The 26083-nt window shown below is 43.3% G+C and overlaps 2 protein-coding genes across 15 annotated transcripts in view; both read right to left on the minus strand.

Annotated features, from left to right (window-relative positions):
• eif4g3a (eukaryotic translation initiation factor 4 gamma, 3a) overlaps positions 1–10513 on the minus strand; it is a 46671-nt gene extending 36158 nt beyond the window's left edge. For 10 of the 14 annotated variants that reach the window (XM_076097017.1, XM_076097010.1, XM_076097018.1 and 7 more), the window contains exons 1-3: positions 9919–10513; positions 1157–1229; positions 563–664 (exon numbers count right to left, since the gene is read on the minus strand). In XM_076097017.1, the coding sequence (XP_075953132.1) occupies positions 563–664; positions 1157–1229; positions 9919–10076 (333 nt within the window). In that variant the 5' untranslated portion in view covers positions 10077–10513. Of the gene's footprint in view, positions 1–562; positions 665–1156; positions 1230–9660; positions 9692–9918 lie in introns of those variants that run through there. The other 4 variants (XM_076097013.1, XM_076097016.1, XM_076097011.1 and 1 more) reach the window with 2 other exon arrangements.
• A 588-nt stretch (positions 10514–11101) lies between these two features.
• ece1 (endothelin converting enzyme 1) lies at positions 11102–25856 on the minus strand. Its single transcript, XM_076097019.1, has 18 exons — positions 25232–25856; positions 23165–23303; positions 21159–21371; positions 20917–21041; positions 20664–20810; positions 20267–20332; positions 19828–20016; positions 19482–19624; positions 18358–18472; positions 15292–15402; positions 15070–15168; positions 14835–14912; positions 14614–14717; positions 14182–14292; positions 13651–13718; positions 13342–13532; positions 12725–12820; positions 11102–12086 (listed from the first exon to the last, which is right to left on the minus strand). The coding sequence occupies exons 1-18, from the start codon at positions 25400–25402 to the stop codon at positions 11910–11912; spliced, it is 2343 nt and encodes a 780-aa protein (XP_075953134.1). The 5' UTR covers positions 25403–25856; the 3' UTR covers positions 11102–11909.
• Between the last annotated feature and the right edge of the window lie 227 nt (positions 25857–26083).

Raw genomic sequence — 26083 nt, forward strand, 5'->3', positions numbered from 1 at the left:
AAAGGCGGTTCATGCTCGAAAACCCTCCAATGTGGCTGAATTACAACAATTCTGCAAAGATGAGTGGGCCAAAATTCCTCTACAGCGCTGTAAAAGACTCATTGCCAGTTATCGCAAACGCTTGATTGCAGTTGTTGCTGCTAAGGGTGGCCCAACCAGTTATTAGGTTTAGGGGGCAATCACTTTTTCACACAGGGCCATGTAGGTTTGGATTTTTTTTTTCCCCCTTTAATAATAAAAACCTTCATTTAAAAACTGCATTTTGTGTTTACTTGTGTTATCTTTGTCTAATATTTAAATTTGTTTGATGATCTGAAACATTTAAGTGTGACAAACATGCAAAAAAATAAGAAATCAGGAAGGGGGCAAACACTTTTTCACACAACTGTATCTTTATATATAAAAATACCTATATAAAGGAGGGCTGAGTAGTTTTATAGGCACTGACATCTAGCATGGCACCAAACCGCTATGACATTTAAACTCAACACACATTCAGTTGCCAGTTCATCAGGTACACGTGAAGGGGTTTACACTTGAAAACGAATGCAATGAATCCTACCTTCATAAAGGTTACAATGTTCTTAGGAGGAAACTGGTGCGCATCTCCTGCACTGAACTTCAGTTGGCTCTGCCTCAAAAAAACAGCAATGTCTGTGGCACTCTGTGGTGAGGTCAGAAACAGCAAAAGAATCACCTCATATGTTGATGGATTTTCGTGGGTGGCATGAAGCCTACAGCATGATTGTAAAGGTTGTGATGTTCTGTGAGAGGAGTTTCTATTATTTTGTCCAGCGTATTTATCGCAGACTCAACATCAGAAACACATCAGATGCAATGCAGTTCAAACGGGTGGAAGAATTACCATGAAGTCAAATCAACACCTCTATTAAAACAGTTCTAACAAAGACTAAACATGGCAACCTTTATGAAGGTGTTGCACAAGACTGCAGTAGTTTGAGCCAGGTCAGGTGGACCTAATAATCTGGCAACTCTGTGTATGTATTATTTGTTTCGTACAGTCGTGGATAAAGTGCTTGTAAATTACATCCAGTTGGTATTCTAGATCTGTGTGTGCAGTCTGTATCTGAAGTGTGTATTCTCTGCACATGCATTGCAGCATACAGGTGAATGTGTTTTGAGAGAGGGGACTCACGCTGTAGACTGCAGCCACTCCGGGTTGTGTGGGGAAGATTCGGTCGTCCAGTGTCGGCTGAACCCGGGGGATTCTGGAGAGAGCTGCGTTAAGGAGAAACTCTGAAGAGAGCCGGGGGACACCAAAAAAACAGTTTCATGCTGGCTCATCGGGTAACATTCCCGTCATGTTGGATGTATTCATCTAAGAGACGGCGTTAAGCAGGGCTGGACGATAACGCAATAGGATGATTTATTGTCTTTCAGTGGAATCGTGATGAAGTCGTACGTCGAGACATGGCGATACACAATTAAATTGATAAGAACAAGCACATACTAAGTCAAAGTTCTTAGAAATTCTGACCATTTTTCTCTTAAATTGTTAATTTAATGAAAAAATAATTAATTTGTCACGTATTTAAAGTCTAAATATTGCTGACCAAACCCCATGAAGAGACGTGATCTAGTGTGTGTGGAAGTTACCCGCTCAGGAAACACGCTGCAGAGATAACTTCACTCTACGCTTCTATGTTTTTACACTGATTCGGATCCACAGAGCTTTCCTGATGGCTCTGTAGTTTGATTTCAAGGATCCCTCCCCCTCCTCCTCCTCCCCAACCACCCCGCTCAAAATGCCCCATCTCTGAGAGTACACTGTGTACCTTCCCCATTTTCCCAAGTGTTAAAGGGAAAATCTGAAATGGATTTCTGGACCACTCCGGGCAAAGGGGACAGCCAGAGCAGGAGATTAAGACAACTGTAGAGGAATAGCCAAAGCTATGAACTTCATATATTTGTTATAATAAAAGGTAGAATAACAGGTCAAAGAAAAAAACCTCCGGGCATTAGTCATGCTCTGTTTGAACAGAAACCAGAACAGAACTGTCTTTACGGCTTCTGAAACATGGAATAACGAGCCTCACGAGACTTCACTTAGACGTTGGAGGAGAAAGAAGAGGGAATGTGTACGAGCCACACAGAAGAGGGAAGCCCTGTGGTTAGTAACCTGCTCAGTCAGTTGTCTGTGACAGACGGCCTCACACTCACACACACACGGTCACATGGTTTAAGGGAAACCGAACGTCTGGCTTTCTTCCTTTCACACAAATCACGCCTCCCCTTTCCCCCCCCCCCCCCCGAGGGAAGGGTTGTATTAGAGAAGAAGTAGGATGTCAATGTGTTGTCCGACCATGACGTATATCAAAAGTGTTGTTTACAACGGCCACACTCAAAAAGCCAGCTGTCAGAGAGTCTCTCCAGGAAGGAATTCATGGTGTTGCATACGGGTTTTCAGATTTAAAAAAAAAAGTGCCACAAATAGTTGTGTAACAAATGAAAAAAAAAAAAAGTTGAGCTGAGAGAGACATTTAAAGCCAGCGTACTGTTTAACCTCCGGACAGCCGGCCGAGCAGGCCGGTAAGTGGGTGTGAATGTCACATGGCAGGTTTCGGAAAGTTACAGGAATGGTCAAGACGCAACATCGGAAAGGTGGGGGGGCTATCCAACCATCCGACAAGCTGCTCTGACTGAGCAAACTGGCCCTTTAAGCCAGTTCACCCTGCTCCTGCCTGCAGGGGCCGTCGTCTCTCCTGGCCCCCTGCCAGCTCGGCTACTAGGAACCGACAACACAAGAGGCAGAGAGCGAGATGAGAGAATAATCGTTTAAAAAGAGGGCCGCGATTCAAAAAGCAGAAGCACAGCAGGAAGCGGATTCTGTTTCATTGCCAGGGCATTTTGGAAAAACAACCCCCCCCCCCCCCCACACACACACACACACACACACACACACACACACAGACACTAGGAGTAATTAGAGGCTCAGTCTCTTCACAACTGACACGACAGTATAGGTGAGGAGGAGCATAATAGTACTGTGGGCCACACAGCATATATAATCTTCATGTTTTGATGTGCCATGAGTGCCAGACAGGAGACATCTGGGTCTGAAGAAAAAATAATAATAAATCCAATGGAAGTTTTCAGTGATTCCCAGATTACCTTTCCTGATCTGAAAGGCTCTGATGTTATGTGGAACATCCACTGTCACAAAGCACAGAGTAGCAGGCGAGAAAAGGAGTCGTAATAATCACTTGCGAATGCTTCCTGGTCCACCTGAAGGTCAGGGCAGGAACAGCAAACGCAGAAGTGATCAGGGAAGTTGAGACACGTAAATGTTGCAGGGATTTTGGCAGAACTGATCTTTGTATTGTAACAACAATAGATGATTTTAAATGGCTAAAAGCCGGTGGGCAGATCTCTGTTATCTCAGGAGGAAAACACCTGCAATCACAGCAGAATGTTGTTACGCCACTAATTACACATAACGTTTGAACACTTGTGTCGGGCCTTTAGATGGAATATCACATCATGTTGAGGGGGGAAACTGAAAAGGCAATACTAAACATCAAATCTACTCTAATGAAAACCAGATCCAGTGTAGTTTCCCCTCTGGACAACTTGCAAAGTAATTATGTTTCTGTCCATAAAAAGGTGTTTGTGTCAGATAAGCTTTTGCAAGATTTTCCTTTGAATATCAATGGACGTCCATTCATGCTGGCAATGTGACGCACTTTCACCGCTTACTTAAAGTTTCTCTAATGCTGTTGGTAGAAACACTCCAATGTGGGTGGCCCGGTAACCAGATGGATGCAGAAAGCGGACACCTTTCAGTCAAGCTCTTCTACATGTTTCAGGCACAACCATGAAAGTGGCTGACCGCGCTAATTAGATATCAGTCATTAGTTTGATTTCCATTAATTTTCTGCTTGAGGGGCGACGGCGAGCACAATGTCAACTTAAAAGACTTACAACAGGGACACTGCTTCAGGGAATAGGAGCGCCAGCGTGGCCGAGTAATTACCTGCGACGTCTAATTGGACAAAAATGACACCGATGGTGAGATTAGCATTTGACCCTCACTGCCACCGAGAAGAAACGCAGTGTTCAGATGAGGGAACTTCACCTGAAGGACACCAGCTAGTCACACTCAAAGTTCATTTGAAGACATGTCCACAAAAAGCCTCACATTTCAAAAAGGGCTCTTACCTCCTAAACAAAGGAAAGGCTGCAGTGTAGTTTATTGTTGACAAGGTAAAACCTGGGCCTAAAACAAGTCTGCCATCAGAGCCTAAAACAAGTCTGCCATCAGAGCCTAAAACAAGTCTGCCATCAGAGCCTAAAACAAGTCTGCCATCAGAGCCTAAAACAAGTCTGCCATCAGAGCCTAAAACAAATCTGCCATCAGAGCCTAAAACAAGTCTGCCATCAGAGCCTAAAACAAGTCTGCCATCAGAGCCTAAAACAAGTCTGCATCAGAGCCTAAAACAAGTCTGCATCAGAGCCTAAAACAAGTCTGCATCAGAGCCTAAAACAAGCCTGCCATCAGAGCCTAAAACAAGTCTGCATCAGAGCCTAAAACAAGTCTGCATCAGAGCCTAAAACAAGTCTGCCATCAGAGCCTAAAACAAGTCTGCCATCAGAGCATAAAACAAGTCTGCATCAGAGCCTAAAACAAGTCTGCCATCAGAGCCTAAAACAAGTCTGCCATCAGAGCCTAAAACAAGTCTGCATCAGAGCCTAAAACAAGTCTGCATCAGAGCCTAAAACAAGTCTGCCATCAGAGCATAAAACAAGTCTGCATCAGAGCCTAAAACAAGTCTGTGCTGCTGATTCTTCTCTTAGTAGCTTCAGCCACTCCACCTTGTCCCTCGACTCTACAGTGACCTGCAAGCCTCATTTAGGAGGGGGTGGGGGGGCTTCTTCATTAGCTTACTGTAAAGCCACTAATGTGCTGCTTCTGTGGGAAGACAGCAGGAAAATACAGCCTTACAAATAGCAGGGGTGTGATCCGGAGGATGATTCAGCTCAATAAACCGTAATCTGCCATTACTGATTATATTAATGAATCACAGCGGCGTATTTAACAATCTCACCCCTGAACGCGTCGCATGAAACATGAACAGGAAGAAAGATGCACGAGAGGGTCAGAGTTAGAGGCGAGCTGGGTTTCTGCCGAGTTAGCGGCTCTGTAGACAAACCTTAAATCAAAACGGTCACGTTTCGCGCTGCCATGTAATGAACACACACAGGGGATTGATTGTCATATAAATATGGCACACGTTTAAAAATACCACGCTTCCTTTGAATGACACCGGTTACCTGGAAATCTCGGTGTGGTGGAAAGGCTCAGGTAGTGAGTGGAGACGGCCCAGATGGTGCAGACACAAACCCTCCTTCTCCCAGCTGGCCCACTGGCCGCTCTTCACACACATACACACACAGAGACACACACACACACACACACACAGAGAGACACACACACACACACACACACACACACACACACACACACACACACTGCCTTTGCTGAGGCTGCTCTTTCACTACAGTATGAACGCCAGCTGTTAGGTTGGTGGATTCCACTCTTAACAACCCATATCTTAAGCAGCAATGGTTGTGGATTTCTGCAGCAGGAAGTAGATGCAGAAAACAATTACCAAAAAAGACCAATTTCAGGGATAAATAAGGTTGTATTGAATGTTCTGTCCGTACTGCATGGGTAAATCCTCGTTCACGTTGCCAATCACTTTGAGTTTCAATTACTAAAAGCCCTATGATCGTGATAAAGTAATGATGACATCGAGAAGCCAAATATTTTTGAAGCCTGAGTCAGTTACACATGGACACAGAGAGGGCTTCTCTGACCTATTTATTTATTTGAGTCTGCTAGTGTCATTCCTCCTAACGGTGGTCTAAAGGCCGAACCAAACCAGGACACTGCACGGTCTGCTGTGTATCTCTGAACCACGTTAAAACTTCCTGTTTATTCCGCAACCATAGCGGACGCCAGTGACATCTATCTTCTGTCAAACTACTTGAGAAAATAGGAATGAGTTTGACGAAATGTACGATTACTTGTGTTGTTGTTGGACCCAGACGACTACAAACACTCACCAGGAGGAGTACGGCAGCGATACAGTGCTAACAAACAGGAACCAACTGCTCACCAAAAGTGAGTTTCACCATGACATGTTTCTATTTTGTTTTGCATAAAATAATTTCTGAAATGTGCGACAACGAAGGACCGAAATCAAAAACCACTTACTCCAGTAAGTACTCCCTACAGTACTCCACTTACTAACCCGTTTCAACTGCACACAAGTTACGCAAAGTGTTTGGCTGCAGTGAATTCTAACCCTACGTGCAGTAAGGCAGAGCGTCAAGTCTTGCTCTGACACAAATATTAACACTGTATTGGCAAACGTTGTAGCACTACTTGCTGACAAGTGGATGTGAACATTTCCCACTCAACCTGACAGCATCATGGTCTGGGTGGGATGGATCTCCAGACACAGAGCTCTCACTGTAAATACTGAGTATTGCAGGAGCAATGAGAGTATAATCAGAAAATTCAACAACTGCTGCTGCTTGTATCTGCAATGCTTTTTCTAGAGTAAAGAAAAGTGTTGATTCGAGATCGAGTGGAAGAAAAACTACGTCGGCAATAATGTGTAAATGTCACTTGAGATAAAAACACTGGAAGTGTTTTGACCATGGGCAGAATGTCTTCCTCAACAGGCCACTCCCTCTCTGGAAAGAAAAGTCCTGCATGCTGGCTCACAACAACACAGCAGTTTATTTATAACGTCCCACTGTGAGTGCGCTCATGAGAATATCTTCTCATGCAGGCTGCAGACACCTGTCCTAAAACACAGGACCACGATGCTGGGTGCATGCGTTACGTAGCCCTGTCTCACAACCAACACTGGCTGTGACTGCATGTCTGGCTCACAGTTTACATTAGTACTTCACTGCTTCTTTATCGTCAACTGCTGTCATCCTTTTGTCCAAGCAGGAATACTAACCTTGACGACAAAGAATTGAAAAAAAAAATAAAAAATTGTGAGAGGGGAAAAAGGAGCTCAGCCCCTTCAAAGAGAGGAGAAAGCGCTGTACCATGAAAGCTGAGGGGTTGGAGGGGGTGAGGCGGGAGACGAGCAGGGGGTAAATGGGGAGAAGCCCTGCGTTTTCTCAGCTGGGCCAGCAGTGGGGCGAGGTGAGCTGTGGGGGGAGGGAAGGAAACGAGGGAGGGCTGAGGCAGCCTGGGTGACCTGGGCCTTTGTTGGCAGATGGTGGGAAGCGCCACCTTGGCCTCTCGCTCTGAATGCTAAGCAGCGCTGCCATTGTCTGGCAAGTGCGGCAGCAGACGCATGCGCTGGGTGTTTCTCTGGCAACCAGGAACAGAAACAAACTGCCCCCCACCCCACACACTCCCCCCCTCCTTCCCAGGCCCAACACACATACGCGCCTTGCCACCCTGCTTCTTTGGACCCCTGTGTATCTCAAGACTCTACAAACACTCCAACATCCTCCAAGTGGGAATTCCCATACAGGGGGAGCCCCGGGCAGACGGCGCGTAACACACGGCATCACTTCTGACCTCAGAGGTCTAGAGAGAGTGAGAGGTCAGACAAGTGGCGACACTCAAGACCGTCTGTTTTCATACAGACATGAAGATCAAATGCAATGCGGTCGAAAACGGGGTCCAGGGACCATCATGGGCACCTTGGAAACTACACAGAGCTCACAGGACAAAGCAGACTCGTTTCCCTTTCCTGCACATTTATATTTTCTTTTTACTCCCGCCTACTTTACAGATAGTTTTGTAACGCTAGATTTTTTTTTTTTAACTCTATATAAAAGTTAAAAACATTCAATATAATCCAATAAAATTCAAAAGTATAACAACCTGCAAAATGACCAGCAAGTTGAAACAATACCTCTTCAACAAAACTAATATGATTACCTTGATAAAAGTAGGATTTATTACACAGCGGACTCATTGGATTGAATTAAAGGTACATCAGTTAGATGAACCTGATGAACTGGCGTGGCATCAGTGTATTGTCAAGTTTATTTGCCTCCAACTCCCATGTGGATACAGGTGGGGATGTAATATCATACACACCTTATTGGTTATTTTAGATTGAATAGAATTGTGTTCATGATATTATCACCAACCCCTGAATGCACTCTGTGCAACTGCAGTTAAAAAGCCAGACTAACTAATCTCTTAATGCCATTTCTTTTTCCAACAATAGAAACAAGAATTGAAGTAACCAGCTTATTGTGCTATAGATGTGCCCCTGTACATTAAACATCAAACCCCTGTATATGATGTAGTTACTCCTACTTCAGTGGATCAATAGCCACAACTCCATAATGTTGAACAAAATCAGACTGCTAATGTTAGTCAATGTTGAAGCTAAGCAAGAAAAAACACAAACAAAAAGGCAAATAAAACATTTAAGCCCAAGAGGCGTAATGTCTCCGAACTATAAAAGAGACATATTTACCATTATTATAGTTATTATGTATTCCTAAAGAGGACATCAATTGAGTAAATGGAGAGTATGCGCTTCTGTATTCAACTGGTAGGCTCTTCACAGCTAAAAATTGGTTTAGTACATTTCAAAAGCCTGCAGAGTCAATCGAGGACATGGCACAGCAAATAAAGAGACCATTATCTTCCGTGTTGCGTTGCTCATCTAACTCACAAACAACCCATGAACATCACAACACACTGTTGGTTTCCTGAAGGTTTCATATGGCCACCTGCCACAACCAGCTACTTACCGTCCTTTACAGATGTCACAAACACGGGGCCGCTGTGATCGTGGGTGGCAGGAAATCAGGTCGAGACACAACACCCCAAAGCTAAACCACAACAGAAGCTGTCAGATCACAAAAGACACATCTCTCAGCCCCTGGCAGGCAGGAGACATCAACCTAATCCTCTACCTCACACAACTGCCACCATGCTGTAAATAAAACAGGCGGTGACATAACCACAGTGACTTCACTCCACTAAGAGTAGGGTAGAGTGATACTGATGGATCACTGTGTTAACTCAAAGGTTAATGACTAAACCAACTATGCACTGCATTTTAATGTTTGGAGACACATTTCTGGGAGAACACAGGTTTGCCAGCTGATGAATGATTTAACAAACTGTTCATATCAAAAACCAAAACGTCAGAAACAGAACTGGCTAATGTGTTGCTGCTAATTGATACTCTGTCATCCTAGGAGCTCACCGGCCCTGCCACTTGCAGGCCTGTCAAGGTGCATAGTAGCGCCTCTTCAAGAGCTCAAGTCGAGTGAAATGGAAATGGTAAAAAGGGAGGTGCACTTCCATTAAACAAGGCCTTGTACAGGCCAACATAAGCCCCAGGTCATCACCCTGATATGGCTGAAGCCGCACAGCTCCGCGACGTTGCATTCACTGACATGTGCACTCGCTAGCCGCGGAGGCTCCCGTTAATTTAGCTGGCTGGCACAACAACCTCCGATAGGCTAATGCACCTTGCTAGCTAACAACGGTAACTGAACAAAGCCGGTAACCGGTGAGGAAAGCCCGATAGCTTGCCGGTGATGGAGCTTTCCTGCTCAAAATAACGTCACCTCATCTGCATCCCGCCATTTTTAAATGACAGTTATATTAACTCACAAATGTGAAAAGAATACGTAGCGTAGAGTGAACTCCCGTGTAACCCAACTGACATTTCCGTTAGCTTGGACAACCGGCTCGATAAGCTAACGTTAGCATACCTAGCTAGCTAATTGTCCCCTCCCCTCCCAGCTCCCTCCAAACGAAACCATCACCCCCCATCAAACCCCGGTTATCTATCGCTATTAAAACAACACTGTGCGTTACTGTCTAACATGGGAGTAAAATGCATAAAATCACAAACAATGTTCCATGTTACCCAAGTGAAAGGATACTGAGGTGGCGGTACAGGCTGAGGAGCCGTCTGGGCTCCCGGCGGCAGAGACGCGGAGGTCAGGGTAGCCCGCAGTTGGCTCGACGGAGAGGGGCCACTTCCAGGTCCACTGACTGCGACAGCGGCGGGTTTGGGGACCACTTTCGGTGGCAAACTCATTGCAAAAAAATTAACAAATAAAAACAATACCGTAATAAATACTGATACAAACGACGCCTAGCTGGCATGCATGGAGCAAGCGTAGCAGATTCTTGAAGCAGGCCCTAAATCCCTTTAACGAAGTGGGATAACGACGCTCGAATAGCAACACAAACGTCTCTTTTTTTCATGGAAAGTCGCCGCTCGGATCAGCCGTGCTGTGCATGGGGACGGTGGGAGGTTTAGCCTCCCTCGTCCGTCCGGAACCTTTGCGGATCCGGCTCGGTTTCGTTTCTTTCAAAAATAAATAATCGCCGCAATCTTCAATCTCTCCTCGGCGATCTACCTTTTCTTCTCTGTACGTATGTTTTCTATCATTTTTTTTCTCACAGAGATGAGAGACTTCGCCAACATGGCGTTGTGGCCGCTTCCAGCAGTCCGGGCAGGACAGATGATTCGGCAACTCTCGGCAACCTACGGATACCCTCGGTTAATCAACGGAACCTATGATCCATGCCGACAATCAGATCCAGAAACCGTGAATGGCTCACGTGCCCATAATGTTTCTGAAATAAATATTTGTATATCTTTTTTTAAATTATTTTCGTGATGTTAAGTCCTCAATTTGGTTAATGACATTAAAGTCCAGAACGTAAAAACATGTCATTGGTAATTGCCAACACATTGAGAAGCAACATATTCAAACAAAAATATTTTAATTACATCAAGTTGCACAAATGTTTATAATATTTTGGGTGTTTGCATGGCCAAAAATCCACACCAGCTTTTTTTAAAGTACAATTAATGGTCTGTAATTTGCACCAGCAGCAGGACTATAACAGATTTGTGTGTCATTAGCGCCATCTATTGTTATTCTGCCTGCTTCGCATCTGCGAGTCACCAGAGGAATGTCCCATTAACGTTACTGTAATTGGATAAGTAGTGTAACGTGAGGCAGCGGGCGGGGCTAGTCACAGTCTCTGTACAACAAAGACGTGTGTGTGTGTATGTGGGTTCAACTTAATAAACAAATTGAGGAGACAAAAAATGTTTTAAGACTGGTTTTACTATACAAAATAATTAGTGACAAACTCTTACTCATAAAAACAGGTATGGCACATCATAGGTTCTGGATGGAAAACATAGCTTACACTTTTGCTGTGAATGTCTTAATTCCTCTATTGTGTTTCTGATTTGTATTGGTTTTGCATTTCATAAATGAAAAGCCAGCAATGGGAGGCATATATCGCATCAATGTCTATAAAACGTAACAGTTTGACCAAATGTTACGCAAAGTGTTTCTGAAACATTGCAATGTTTCAAGTACAAACGGCTGTTTGAGTAATAAAACACATTTATACCATTCGTGATTAACAGATTTAAAACGGATATCAATTTTCTATCAGGTAAAAAAATAAAAAATAAAAAAAAATAATTGATGAGTACATGAATAAAATACAATTAAAAAAAATAATAAAATGGGAGCATATCCAAGCACAGTGAAGAGTTACAGGAACAAATACAAATATTTATCACTTTATGACAAACAAGCAGTTCACAAAATTTGAGAGTGGTTCTCCCATTTTCTGTAACCATTTGCTGGGTTTCCAGTGCGCATTCATAGCTACATTTAACTTCAGAAGTTGGGGCAAGCAATTTGCTAAACCAACAATCCTTGTGGAGAAGCACTGAAGAGTGCAACCCTCCACACAGAGCAGGCCCATTCTGTCCTGAAAGCAGTGGCAAGGCAGTAGGAGTTTCAGTGGTTCTTGCGGTGCCCGTCTAGAGAGACTTTGTCAATGCTTCCTCCCAAACGTCCATTCTCCCTCCTTCCTGATTAACAGCAACGGGGCATCACCAAAGCTCACACTTATGTTTGGGGTTCATGGGAGCATCTGCTTTGCAGCCAAAGTGCTTTGAGAATTCCTGTGAATTGGAGATGGTGCCGATGACTCGGAATCTCGATGGACTGTGAGGATCTGTGATGACGCCCTCGTGCGAGCTTTCGGGTGTCCTGACAGAGCACCAAACCTGCAGGGACCATAACGGATGAAGAGACACACAATGGGGGGGGTTACTTTTAATTTAATTATGAAGACACTAACTCGTTTTCTTCCCTCATTATGAACATTTCATATTCATCAGCATTCATTTATTTTCATTACAGCTCTTTTAAGTGTTTTGAGGTTATGTGGTAAAGTGTTATGTATTTTAAAAGGACGTGTATATTTTTGGGCTCATTTTGTTTTGATATTTAACTTAAAGTCCCCATTTCCACTTGTTCCTTGTTGTTTGAGCTTCACAGTGCAGCTTGACACGACAATACTTCATGTTCACGTTCATTTGCTGAAGGAGGAACGTTTCTCTGAACACGTGAGCGCATGAGCCAGATTTTCAACTAGTTTGGAGCCAATCACAGTCCGGTATGCAACTTATATGTGAAGTGTAACATGGAAACTTAAAGTGCCCAGGGAACAAACACGGACAGTTCACTTCTCAGTGAAGCAGGAGACATCTTGTGTGTTTTCAAAGAGGGCGTTGCTGTCTATAAAAGCACATCAGCAGAGTATTTACAAGTATCTTAAAACATGTCTGGCGTGGACCTTTAAGTAAGTATTAGTAATGAGACAGTTTGATTCAGTAATCGAGAAAGAGTGAGCGGTACAGACCTGGGCAAATCCTACAAAGAACAGCTGATGGTTCGTCATTCCCAGGGCAGGTAGCGTGGCCTCCTCGCCGTTATTTTTGATCCAGTTCACATAAGCCTTCGAAGCAACAAATGATCATGTTACACACACACACACACACAGTCACTGTTTTTGCTTGTGTTAAAGTGCATAATGATGTAGACCAAAGGGAAATAGAAGGCTTTAGGTCCTCCTCTGTGTTATTGCCCCTCTGGTTCACTGTTGCTTCCATATGATTTGCTCATCTGCTTCACAGCTTATGACCTTTTACATTACATGGAAAGAATGTGTGCATGTGAAGAAGTAACCAGAGGCTGACAAGGCCACTCGGAACCACCTGTTGCATTTCCAGGCGTCGCCGCAAACCACACAAGCTGCTTTTTTCCAATACAAATAAATGGGTTGTGCCCCGCAACGGCCTCGAACAACAAACTAATCCGCTGGATTAATGTCAGATCTACGCGATCGTTTCCTGACCTCGCAGACAATCTGACAACGTAGTAAACATGGCAGCAGTGGTCTGAATTGTTTGTCTACATCAGTGACAGATTTTGCCCCCCCCCCATGTTTTAACCACACACAGAAAACATCCGTCCCACCTTGTAGGCGGCCTTGAGTCCACCGTTGTCGGCGATGTTCTCTCCCAGGGTCTGCCTCCCGTTCATGGGCTCCTGGTTGATGCTGTAATTTCCGTACTGCTCCACCATGCACTGTGTCTGCTTCTTGAAGGCCTCCACCGAAGAGTTCTTCCACCAGGGACGCAGGTTTCCATCCTTGTCGTATTCCCTCCCTTTGATACAAAGTGTGAAATATTACCGGATTCTCTGCCACATCAATCCTTTTGTGTCAGAAGGATGATGCTATGCCTCTGGAATGTAAATGGTTCGAATGGAAAACTTTTTACCAACCTTGGTCATCAAAAGCATGAGTCAGTTCATGTCCCATGACGACTCCAATGCCACCAAAGTTGAGAGCTCTGAAAAACATTAAAGATGATACATTTAGAAAATGTACGCGAATCATTCCTGTAAAATCCCTGATTTCTTCACATGGTTTTACTGAACGTAATGTGTATTTCTTTCTAGTTGTCTCTGAATTGTGAGCTGCACACATCTCAGGTTTGTTCAGCAATTCAAATAGAATCAAATCAAACTGAATACCAAAATAAAATGAAGCAACTAACAAAATGGCATTTCGTATTGATTCACAAGTTATATATGCAGCACACCACTGGAAACAGCTGCTAAATGACATTTCTGGTGGATAATGCTGGTTAGTGTTTTTTTTTTTTTTTTTTATACTTCAATGGTGTTTTAATACAATCTTTATTCCGTGCAGCTTTTTTTGGATTTGTGAAGTAAAAGACAATGTTCCACTTGTTTGTTCTATTCTAATAAAAGCCATCCACCATGATTTAGACAACCTGAAGTGGGACCTACTTAGGCCAGGAACGACTGTAAAACGGAGCCTGAAGAATTCCTGCAGGCAGAACCATCTCATTCTTGGTTGGGTTGTAATATGCGTTCACGGTCGGAGGGGTCATGCTCCACCTGAAAAAAAAAAAAAACACAAGGAAGACAACGTGTGAGGCTGACATCAACAGATTCAGACTATCGATGTCCTGCCCGCTCTGCTGTGCCAGGCTGACTGCAGATCAAATTTTAAAAAGGCATGGGAACCCTCGTCTGTCCCCTCGACCTCAGCCTAATTAGAGACACGGATCGGTTCAGCAGAGAGAAGTTGGTTGCCTGGGAACATTTGCGGATGGCAGCAGTATTCTGCTGAGTCAGTATAAGGGGAATGTGTCCCCGTCGGAGCGTGCAAGCCTCCTCTTTGGCAAGCGGGGCGGAGGAGGATGAGGGTCAACTCACTGGTTTCTGTTGGGAGTTTTCCTCAGCTGGTCGGAAGTCACTCTGGCTGAGAAGTTGTAGTACTGCATGACATTCTGGAAGTAAAGCTCCGACACCACCTCGAACTGAAAGAGAGATGAATCAGAAGCGACGGAAAAATGGAGTTCAGTGTTTTTTTTGTGAGACATTGTGTGACAAATAAAAAGTGACAGGACATTTAATTCACTTCCACATTTACCTACATCATTGAACACTTTGTCCAGCTTTGTGCCGTTCATGATGAACTCTGGATATCCCACCATGTTGTATATTGCATCTGCCTGTGACAAATTATCAAAAAAAAGAATAAATAAACTGTGAAAGACACATTTTCACACCAGGTGGCAGTGCTGTGTTTGTCAGCCACTTCAACACACAACTCATTCAGATGTTAATGTATCCCTGAAGCTACAGCAGGGCACAACTTCTTTGTCCCACCTTTTCTTTGGCTGCTTTTTTTGTCTCCGAGTCCATCCAGCTCACATACTTCAGGCTGTCCTCAAACGCCCATTTAATGTCCCCGACCATATCTTCAGCCTGAAGCACAAAGGAGACAAAAGACAGTCAGAGGCACCTCACAGCAGGAGCAGCTTTTGTGTGTGTGTGTGTGTGTGTGTGTGTGTGTGTGTGTGTGTGTGTGTGTGCGTGTGCAATGCGTACAATAGTCTTGCTGTCCTCGGCAAAGGTGGCTTTGACAAACATGGCTCCCAGAGCGAAGCCCAGGGCGCTGTCCGTGTCGCTGACGCACAGCTTCCAGCGTGGAGTGCAGCTCTGCAAAGTCAAGGCAACACACCAAGACATGTTAAGGAAAAACGCATCCTCACTTGTTAGAGAACATCAATCTATTTGGAATAGGATTTTCTTTCAGCGGGTCACATCGTCTTCAACCCATTTTGTCATTTCCCAGAATGAACGTAACAAACTTGTACCATTCAGCCGTGGGCTACGTGTGTTGTTTGAGAGAACCGTAGCGATGGTGAGACAGTAGCGAAGTCACAGCGATACCCCCTTTTTCCACAAAAGGTAGCGCAAGTAAGACTAACTAAGACAGTTTTGATGAGTTTGAATGAAGTACGTTTCGATGATCAGTGAGCTATAATTGCTGTTGTCTGTCTGCAGTCCGGTGGCTTTGAGGAGAGCATATTAATTGTATGTTTTGTATGTTAATGCATTATAGTAATTGTCCAAATCCCTGTTGATTTGCCCCATTATGTAGTCACTTCAAGGCCCGTCACATAGCATCGGGTTAAAACTCAGCGTGTTTCTATCACCACCGATTGGAGCCGGAGATGATAAATATCTGCAACTACTGCACTCATTTGTCCTGGGAATGAGTCCTGATTGTAAACTTTCCCACTAAAGACAAAAGCCAGATGTTAGTGGGGTTTTTAGTCCAGAGAGAAAGGGGCTTAAGACAGTGTTGGTGTTTCTGCTAAGACAACACAGTCTACTTATAGGCCGCTATGCCTCCTGCAAAGCCCTGCGATCGTTTGGCCAATCTCTTCCTGCTTCTTGCCCAGTGCATGCTGGGATAGGTGAGCCCCACAACTCTGAACATGTCAAATGGATGGATCAGTGTGTGTGAAGTGGAGACCTGCACTCTCTATTGGTTGTATTCCTGCCGGAGGAGAATTTCTAAATTTAAGAAATACATTTTTAAGACATAAATACAAAACTATATCAGCATAGATTTAAGGTTTTTTGGGATATACTCAATACATAAAAATATAACCACCAGTGTCTTTAATATTTCTAATAAAAAATAAAAAAAAGAAAAAAAAAAAGATTTAAATCCAATGAAGTCCACGGAGGACCCATTTTGTGGAAGATTCAACTCAAAGAAAATCAACACAAAAGAGAGGACATGGCTGTGAGCTCTGAGCTCAGTGATTATGAGACAAAGCTGAGCCGTTATCTCTTTGTGAGCTGAGACACACAGGGTTCCCTCTTCAGGACTGTGAGGACTCGGTTTTTGTTTTGAGTAGACAACATGTGAACAACCAGGACACCCCACATGCTAACTACACTAAAAACTGAAGAAATGCAAGCCAGTCAACCAGCAGAACACCAGAAGAGGAATAACAGAGCAGAGTCTCATCCGAACACGTAAAGGGCCGTTTCACTTCCTGATGTTTGAATGCTGGAAGTGTCATTGACCCAATAACACCAGATTAGCCTTTGATTTTATATATATATATATATATATATATATATATATATATATATATATATATATATATATATATATATATATATATATATATATATATATATATATATATATATATATATATATATATATATATATATATATATATATATATATATATATATATATATATATATATATATATATATATATATATAGTGAGTCGTGTTTTCCAACAGCAGTGTGCAGGACTTTCTTTATATATTCATTAAGATTTATTTACTGCCTACACCCAATTATTCTGTTTATGGGAATAACACAGCGCAGGTAAATCAAACTATTGTTTTAATCAGATTTCTTTTTAACTGCTGGATTCTGTTTTTCTCTATAATTTCACTTCAAACCTCTTTGTTCATTTTGCTCTCAAGTTCTTAATGAAATGAGATAATAATCATATTTTCAATATTTTCATTTGTCAAGTACACATCCCCATACAAAATAGGCTTTACCATGTGGTTAGTTCATACAGACTATTTATTTATTCATATCGTTATTGAGATATTAAATAACCTACTGTATGTCGTGACAGAAGATTTAGGCCATATGGTCCAGCCCTAACACATAATATCTATTTTCAAAAACCGTGCCTCCGCCTATCTTACAACAATGACTTTACATCTCAGCTCTCAGCATGTAAAGAACGACCCTCCACGAGTTCATCAAGTGAGAGAAAGGACAAGGACAATTGGGGATGCGCGTGTACATAGACAGAGAGGAAACAAGGTTGCAGTGAGGAAATGAGTGAGTGTTCTGAGCAAGCAACAGCAAGTTGTAAAATGAGATGGAAAAAGAGACTCGGCTGCGCTCTCACGAAAAACAGACGCACAAAGAGACATGCATAGATAGTTTGGGGTTTGTTATTACAGCTTGACCCCGGTCGAAAACAAGGCCGAGGGAACAGGATCTCGGTCAGATAAGAGCCGGAGTCAGCGGAGCTGCCACACTCTGATGGTACAACTTGCTGCCTCGTCACTTTAATGTACACTTAGACAGGACACGTGTTAAAGTCAGAGTATCTTTGACTCCATGTTTTCTCATGCATCTGCAGTGTAGGGGCATCTAGCAGCACAGCTGCTGCTCTAGCGTTTCCTTAAAAATTAAGGAAGCAGGTTGCTGACTTATGATTTACAGTTCTTTTACAGTCTTGAACGGAACGGAAAAGATCAGCTCCTCTGTTGGTGCCAATTTCCATGTTTTTCAGTAAAAAATGAATCCTCTGTGAGTGTCACACACAAGAACAGGAGGTCAAGTGAAAAGGTCTCTAAAACAAGCTTTGTGAGCCATTTCCTCTGACTGTACACACTGGACTATTAAAAAGCCCCAAAAAAAGAAGACCATGATAAAAAAACAGCAACACGGATACTTGTATCCAGTTCACACACATGCTAAAAATACATTATCTGGATGAGAATGCCAGAGTAGTTTTTCTCCCTGCTTAATCCCACCTCTGTGTTTAAATCTATCCGCGTCATGCTGGATTACGGCGACTGTAAAAAGGCCAGAATTTCCTCACACACCTTCTTCGTTCCGTACATGACCTCGAGGAAGCGCTGCTCTGCGTCCTGAAACCTTTGGTCCAAAATGGACCTCATCTTCCTCACCACCTTCATTATCATGTAGTTGTTGAGTAGGCTGAAAAAAAAAAAGAAAGAAAAGGAAATATCAAATTCACCGTTTTGTTGCCCTCGTTAATGCTGTCTGAGTATTTACTATTGTGCCTTTCAGTAGGGGGGGATCTATGCAAGTCTATATTGTATTAACAGTGTAAACACACAAACAGACACAGTACCATACAGCCTGTATTATATTATGCTGTGTTCACACTACGAGCGACACAGCAACAGGCTACGAGTCATTTTCAATGGAGGCCGCTGACGCGAAGCTACAAGCTGACGCTCGACCAGAGACGGTTCAGAAAGGAGACGGCCCACTGAGGGTCGGTTTACTTCAGAAGACTCGCGGGAAGGCCTGAGTCTCCAATGGGAGAAAGGAGCATGAACACAGATTATGAACGATTCGTTTCGTTCCATAGTCACCAAAGTAAATATCGGACCCATTTTTTTAAAAGCCACATATTGTCTGAACGTTCTGAGACTGAAATCGCATTTTTCAAACACACAAATCAGGAGAGAATGTACTTTGTCCGAGACCTTTCTGTGTCTCACCAACATGAACGCCCTATCTAACTCACTTTATAAATGCTAAATATGGCTGTTAGCCGTGTAAATATCTAATGTCAGCAAAAGAAAACATAAATACATTAGACAAATAAAAACGAGGTGGGGGGCTGGAGGTGCATACACTATGAACACGCCCACTAAAGGAGACAAGGAACCCAAAAAAGGTTTCTTGTTAGGAGACAGGAAGTGTATACCATTTCAAACCATTGGCGGAGCTTGCAATGAGTCATCTTTGTTATAGAGCATCTTTGGCTCAACGCGCTACAAATCAAAGTTTAGCTGGTCTCAACTTTTTTTCAGTCTTGCAACGACACGGTGATGCGACAACCGACCCTATGTTTTTGTTTCAAACTGATGCGCTCCATCTTAAAAAACAAAGCCCAAAAAGCTCCCCGTGCTATTTTATGGGCATTGCTCGTAGTGTGAACATATTAAGCATTAAGGCTTAAAAAGTATCTGACCTCTTATTTGTTTTCGTTATGAGGTCAGAAACTTGCTGGAGGTATTCTTTGGCATAAACAACCACCGGCTCTGAATCGTTGAGCGGCACGGGAGCAAACACTTCTGAGAGATACGGCATCCAGTCCACCGCCGGAACCAGATTCTGCAAAGACACCGATAAAACACACACATCAACACACACTGAGGGACGAGCACAAAGGTGAACAGTTCCTTTGCAGTCACACATCCTGAAGATTTACATTGTCACACAATGTAGCTTTTCACTTCCTTTGGTACACGGCAGGAGCAGTCATGACGAAAAGTATCATCCTATGTGTTGTATAATCAATACCGACGGGCTCTCACCTTCAGATCCTTGGCCTTCATCTTATTGTAGATGAGCTCTTCGTCTCTTCTCTCCTCCTGAGGGACCGTGATGTTGGCCAGGGTGGTTTCAAAGTCCACGATCTCCTCCATCAGCGTCCGAGACGTCTCCTCGGAGCCCCCCAGGAGAACCCCCAACTCCGTCAGGAAGACGAGGTATGCTGTCAGATACTGCAGAGTCCCAGTGGGCAGCAGGGTGAGGGGGGGGAGACGAGGTGTGTGCATGTGTGTTAACATTTTGTTAGGAAAGTAATCCTAAACCATACAAATACAAGAGACTATGCAGAGTTTGTTTGCCCCTGAAGCTGAAATATTTCTCCTTTTAATATTCATTGACTTTCTTTGCAAACATCAGCAACTTTTACTTTTAGAGATGGGGCAAGTTTAACTGCTGTAAAAGCAACGATTGGCCCTACAGTACCTTTTCATTTGCCGTTTTGTTGAGGTAGTAATCCCGTGACGGTAGCCCCAAGCTGGACTGATCCACCTAGAGTCAAAAGAAGCATAAGATGACTTGAGCCTCCGTTTCAACCTTCACAAACAACCTTCTGTTTTCATCCCTGCGTTGCCAGCATGCAGGCTAAAAGTAGAAGCTTGCGAAAGATTGTATCTGTGCCATTTGTTACGCTCTCTGTCGGTGTGAACCCAAGACCGCCGAGATAATGAGTGCATTATCCCGCTGAGGGAAGCCTGCCAATGTGGGTTGGAGGGAATATGATGTAAGAATTTAAAAGGTGAAGAAGCACTTTCTGGTGTGTGAATATATGATTTTAGATAAATGCATGCCTGTGTATATAAAAACGGCCCGATCTGCTCACCTGGATGATGTTGGTGTTGGAGTTTTTGGAGTCGGTGCTGACAAACACGGTGAAGAAAGGCGAGGTGTGATAGTTGGCAGACACCATACGCAACACTTCCTGGAAGTTGTTCTTGTCCCAGGGTCCCGTCAGCGCCCATCCTCCGATCTGAAACGGGCAGGTTTAGGCAGACACTCAAGAGAGTTTCGATAGAAATGAAGGATTGAAATGATGAATGTGCCTGGTGTGTGACCGCTTTGGGCAGTGAGCATACCTGGCTGATGAGCTCCTGCAGTGGCTTAGCTCCCAACTCTTCAATCTTGGCCTCGTTCATGCAGGCATGGTAGTATCGCTGGGCCTTTTCCTCAGCCTTACTCAGACCTTTCATCGTTGTGTTTTCTGCCCAAAGAACAGACATAAGTTTAATTACGTGAATGAGGCCGGTTTCCCGAAACATTAACGCCTTTGCCTGGGGTGAAGGCAGCTGAGGACACCGAGTCAAACAAGGACTCCTACCTAACAAATGCTTCATTACAAGAATGTTGCTCTCCCACAGGTTGCTGAAAGGTCCCCAGCGGGACTTGCCCTCAGGGAGGGGGTTGTTCTTCACCCAGCCCCCACAGGCAAAGTTGTAGAAGTCGTGGCAGGGGTCGACGGATCGGTCCAGGGCTCCCATGACCGCACTGGCCACAGTAACGCACGGCTCGGTCAGGCACAGGCCCGGGTGAGCTGCAGGAGAAAAGACATTTCATTCTTTCTTTTTTATATATACACACACTTTATCGCAGGAGTTAATATAAATTTGCTTACATATAATGTTGTTCATACGTATTCCTTTGATGTTTATATATTTTACAGTGAAAAAGTACAAATAATTAAGTAGAAAAAATAACAAAATTGAGAAAACAACAATAATAACAATGTATACACACCCTGTGTCTGTATGTACACAGAAACAAAATGAACTCTTCAAATTCCTCTTCCAAAATAATAGGTTTACTTTTTCTTAACTCATAGACAGTTCACTTAAACCCTTGTCTTTTGAGGACGACTGTGGTAATCTGAAAATATGTCCCGGCAGGACATCCAAAGATATGTCTGCTGGCGAGTTTCAGACCATCTGGAAACTATTATTTAATAAGAAGTAACAGCCAAGATAAACAGCCTGAAGGGAATATCTGTAAAAAAAAAAACTTCATAAATACTTCGCTGAAACGCAAGGTTTGATCTGATCTTTGCAGGAGGCGGTGTCTGACGTGAACTATTGCCGACTGATTATGTAATTGTCTGACTAATAAGCAGTCCACCTAGATGAAGGTTCAGGGTCCTGGGTGAATTAATCTTCTTTAAAATGAAAGATTAAGTCAGTCACTTTGCCTTTGAAGTGTATTTCACTGGCCCGTAGATAAATGCCATGGCTCCTTTTGTGTGTTGTGTGGAATATTTATAGAAGTAGAAGTAAATTAAGTGTTTAGAGAAGTGCAAGTGCTAGTACAACTCGCCTCCTTAAATACTCGACTTACTACGTCTGCACACATAAGGCATGAAACAGAGACAAAGTTACGAGCAGTGATGAGGTTAGTACCCCGAGGAGAATTCGGCCTTGTTCCCTTTATTATTTCAAAGTATGATCTGACATGCGGTTCTGAATGGGAGGAAGCGGTATTAGGTTTCCCATGGCAGAATTGAGGAAACCAGCGCGGATGAGACGCCGCCTGGATACGATGGTCAATCCACAAGCCCCTTTTTCCATAATGAACAAGCTCAAGGGAGAGATTTAGAGTTGTTTTTAGGCAGCTTAGCTGAAGGTGTGGCTTTGGTTTATCAAAAATATAATCCACATATACTGTATTAAATAGCACAGCTCCTGTAGTTTTTAGGCTGGGTCAATGCATGAGAACAATCCTGAGCACCTCGTGAAGGAATGTGGACTGACTTTAGTTTTTTATACCTCTTTGTTATCATTATAAACAAAAGGTAGCGGACATTTCAGGAATAGCTTTACATTTTGGGAAACACACTTTGTTTTGCAGAGAGTTAGATGAAACCACTCTCATGTCTGTACGGTAAACGTGTAGCTACAGCAAGTTAGCTTAGCTTAGCATAAAGACTCAACAGAGGGAACAGCTGGCCTGACTCTGTCCAAAGTAAACTAAATTGACAATTCTTGCCCGTTTCTTCACATAGAAACAAATGCGGTATAATGTTTGAATTTGTGAGCTTTATGGGAGCTGGTCGGTGGATTTTGTTGCAAGTGTTCATCCCAAGCTAAGCTAACCAGCTAGCTTCATATTTAATAAACAGCTTTTGGCAAAATAAGCAAATAGACGTATTTCCCCAAATGTCAAACTATTCCTTTAAGCCTTTCTCCTTTTGTTTGGGTATTTCTGTTTCAAATTCTTCTTCTTTTTGGAACGGTTGCTTTGTTTTTGATTTGACTAAACAATAAAAACACTTCCTGTGTTTTTATTCCCCAGTGTATGTCACCATAGCACTGAGTGTAAATAGAACTTCACACTCACTCTGCTTGTAAAGGACCCCGGTAGTGATGAGCGATATGAACAGGCCCAGAGACACGACACACACTAGACACAGCAGCCTCCTCTCACTCTGTGTCCGGTCTAGCCAACATGAGGGACCGCGGCCGTGCAGAAGAGTCACCTGCACACACAGAGACACACACACATATACAAAAAACATTAACGTACTTCATTTAATCCACTGTGTCAAACAACCATTTTCAAGAGGTTTAGCATCATAAAACACATGAACATGACTCTCAAATCAGCTTTATAAGTCACATAAACACACACTCTTGATAGTGTTGAAGGGACGCAGTATGGAAAAGATTGCCTAGAGTCACACAGCTTCTCAGGGATTTGATGACGGTTTGGTTTGGTTTCAAAGCACAATGGCGTCTCTATCGCGACGCTTTCAAGCCTCCTACACAGAAAAGGTTAAGCATTCTTCTATTGTTCTCTCGCTAATAGTTTAACGAGGAGGAGGATATTTTTAGTTTTGCCCTCGATTGATCCTGTTGAGCCACATCTGCTTTGTTGTGGTTCACCTGTAAATAAAATGAGTCAATGAGGGACAACAGCATACAGTTAATAGATATTCTGCTGCAAAGCTTATGAGGAAAAGAATCCACATGAAAGAATAAATAAGTTAGAGGAACGTCCATACTTTGTGGTCATTTTTTTTACATTTTTTAAAAGATCAATGACCGGTGCAGTGGACCTTTAACCAGCACACGCTGCTCCTGCATGTTTACTACTGATTGTTGCTTTAGTCGAGGCTGCCAAGGGAGTTTATTTCCTACAGGAATGATTCCAAAGGCCACTCGCAAATCTTCCACAGGGCGCATTCAGCACTCTGGCCGGCTTTTGAGTATCCCCTCTGTAAATAAATGCCAGATCTTGGACCTCACATACATCCTGTGGAAGTCAATTACCCCTGAAGTGTGTATATAAGGATCCGATTTACTACTATTAGCTTAGATGAGAGTTCAACAGTCAAACGTAATGTGGCCGAATCAGAGGCAAAAGCCACGGAGGGTTCTTAATCCCCGGAGCTCAGCGTGTCGGCTTGGTTTGAACCTTAACTGGGTTTCTGAGTGTAACGGAGAAAATCCTACTGCCAAGCCGGTGCACTTTAAATCTGCAGCTCATCTAAACCACATCTTACTACCCTGACAACCACGGCAAAGTGATGATGGCAGAGCGATGTCAACGGCTTAGATTCAAACTTCTGGTCAAACAAAGTATGTGAGGAAGGATCTCAGCTGCAGAAGTTAATCAGCCGATATTTCAGACTTTATCCTCATGAACACGACCATCACAAAGGATTGTATTAGTGTGCTTGTGGGTGTGTTTGATGTTTGCAGGTCACGTTTGTGAAAGAGATTGTGATCTTAAGGGGAATTCCCAATTAAATAAATCTTTCGATTATTGAGGTGTTGCAGTGAGACAAAATTTAAACGTGAACGTATCCGTTCAAAGTTTTTAAAGTGTGTATTGTGTCGAGCAAATTAGATACAGATCTGCTGAACGAAAGTCGGATCCCTCGTTTCCCTGATTCTGCAAAAACAAAAGGGTCCATAAACTGAAAAACAACATGTAAATCAAATGGACAAAAGTATAAAAGGTGGTTCAATGTTGTTTTCAATCTACCTGGTATCCCAGCCAGCATGATTTAATCATGTTCAGTATTAGCAGTCAAGCAAATATACCACCTTCATGAAGCATGTGTCCAGCAGGCTGGCCTCTGTAACGTGTTATAGAGTTTACGGGCAGACATTAAATCAACTGGTATCTGATGTTCAGACCAATGCTGAACCGATGCTGCGAAATGATCTTCACGTTTTTATTGAAACTGCTTTCCTCATGAGTTGAACTGGGTTTAAATTAGTAGATGTTACTCTCCGATCAAAGCCATGTTTTTTTAAAGTTTACATTCAGGTTAAAAGGTATAATGTTTGCATGACAGCGGTGATATTTTCCATAAGGTGTGAAACTGTAAAAAGCCTGCACATTTCTTCTGTGTAACAACACAGTGCCGACAGTAAAACAAGATGTCTGCACGTTTACCTGCATGGGTGATGATGGGTAGACGTCGTCACTGGTGGAGTCCACCAGGTCCTCCTCATCCAAAGTGGCTCTCTTATACGTTGACATCTGAAAAGTCAAATGCAGAAAAGACTCTCTCAGTGCTTCCATGTTCCTTTTGGTCGCTCCAACGACACCTCTCACGGCCCCCATGTCGTTCAACAGACACCACCCCCCCCTCCGGTGTCAAACGTCACAACACACACACACACAAACGTCCTCATGAAAGCTCTTGTGAGATCTCCTTGTGGCTCCTCTCTTCCTCTTTACACAGTGTTGTGGTTCTTCCTGGGCAAACTTTTTTTTCTTTTCTTTCCCTTGACTTCCTGCTTCCAGCCCCGTCTATCCAAACATGGTACGAGAGACGACGGGACCAGTGGAAAACAGGAAGGAGCGCTGACTTGAGCGATTTAACGTGACTGAGGCGGAGTGTGTGTTAGGGATTGTGTGACACTGTGTGTGTATGTATGTGTGTGAGAGAGCATTCCCCAATGTGGTTTTACTTAGATTCGGGGAGGGAGCTACACAATTGTAGTTCACACCCAGTGTCCTTTTCTATAGGACATGATACAGACGGGGGTGGAGCCCGTAAAAAACCTCCTCCTCCTCCGACATGCTTGTAGTCGCTGCCTGTAGCAACCGTTACCTGATAGGCAGTTTAACCCCTCACCCACACGGCCACAAAACACAAACACTGCTATTAAAAGAGTTTTAAATGCAAAGAGAGTAAGAGTATCCAAAAGTATTGAAAATGTGTACGATCATTTTTACGGTATAGATTGTCTAATACATACGATATCCACACAGGACTAAATCAATCCAATTAAGATTAAA

Source organism: Anarhichas minor, unplaced genomic scaffold, assembly GCF_050575085.1.
Source record: "Anarhichas minor isolate MPS153535 unplaced genomic scaffold, ASM5057508v1 ptg000023l, whole genome shotgun sequence".
NCBI lineage: Eukaryota > Metazoa > Chordata > Actinopteri > Perciformes > Anarhichadidae > Anarhichas > Anarhichas minor.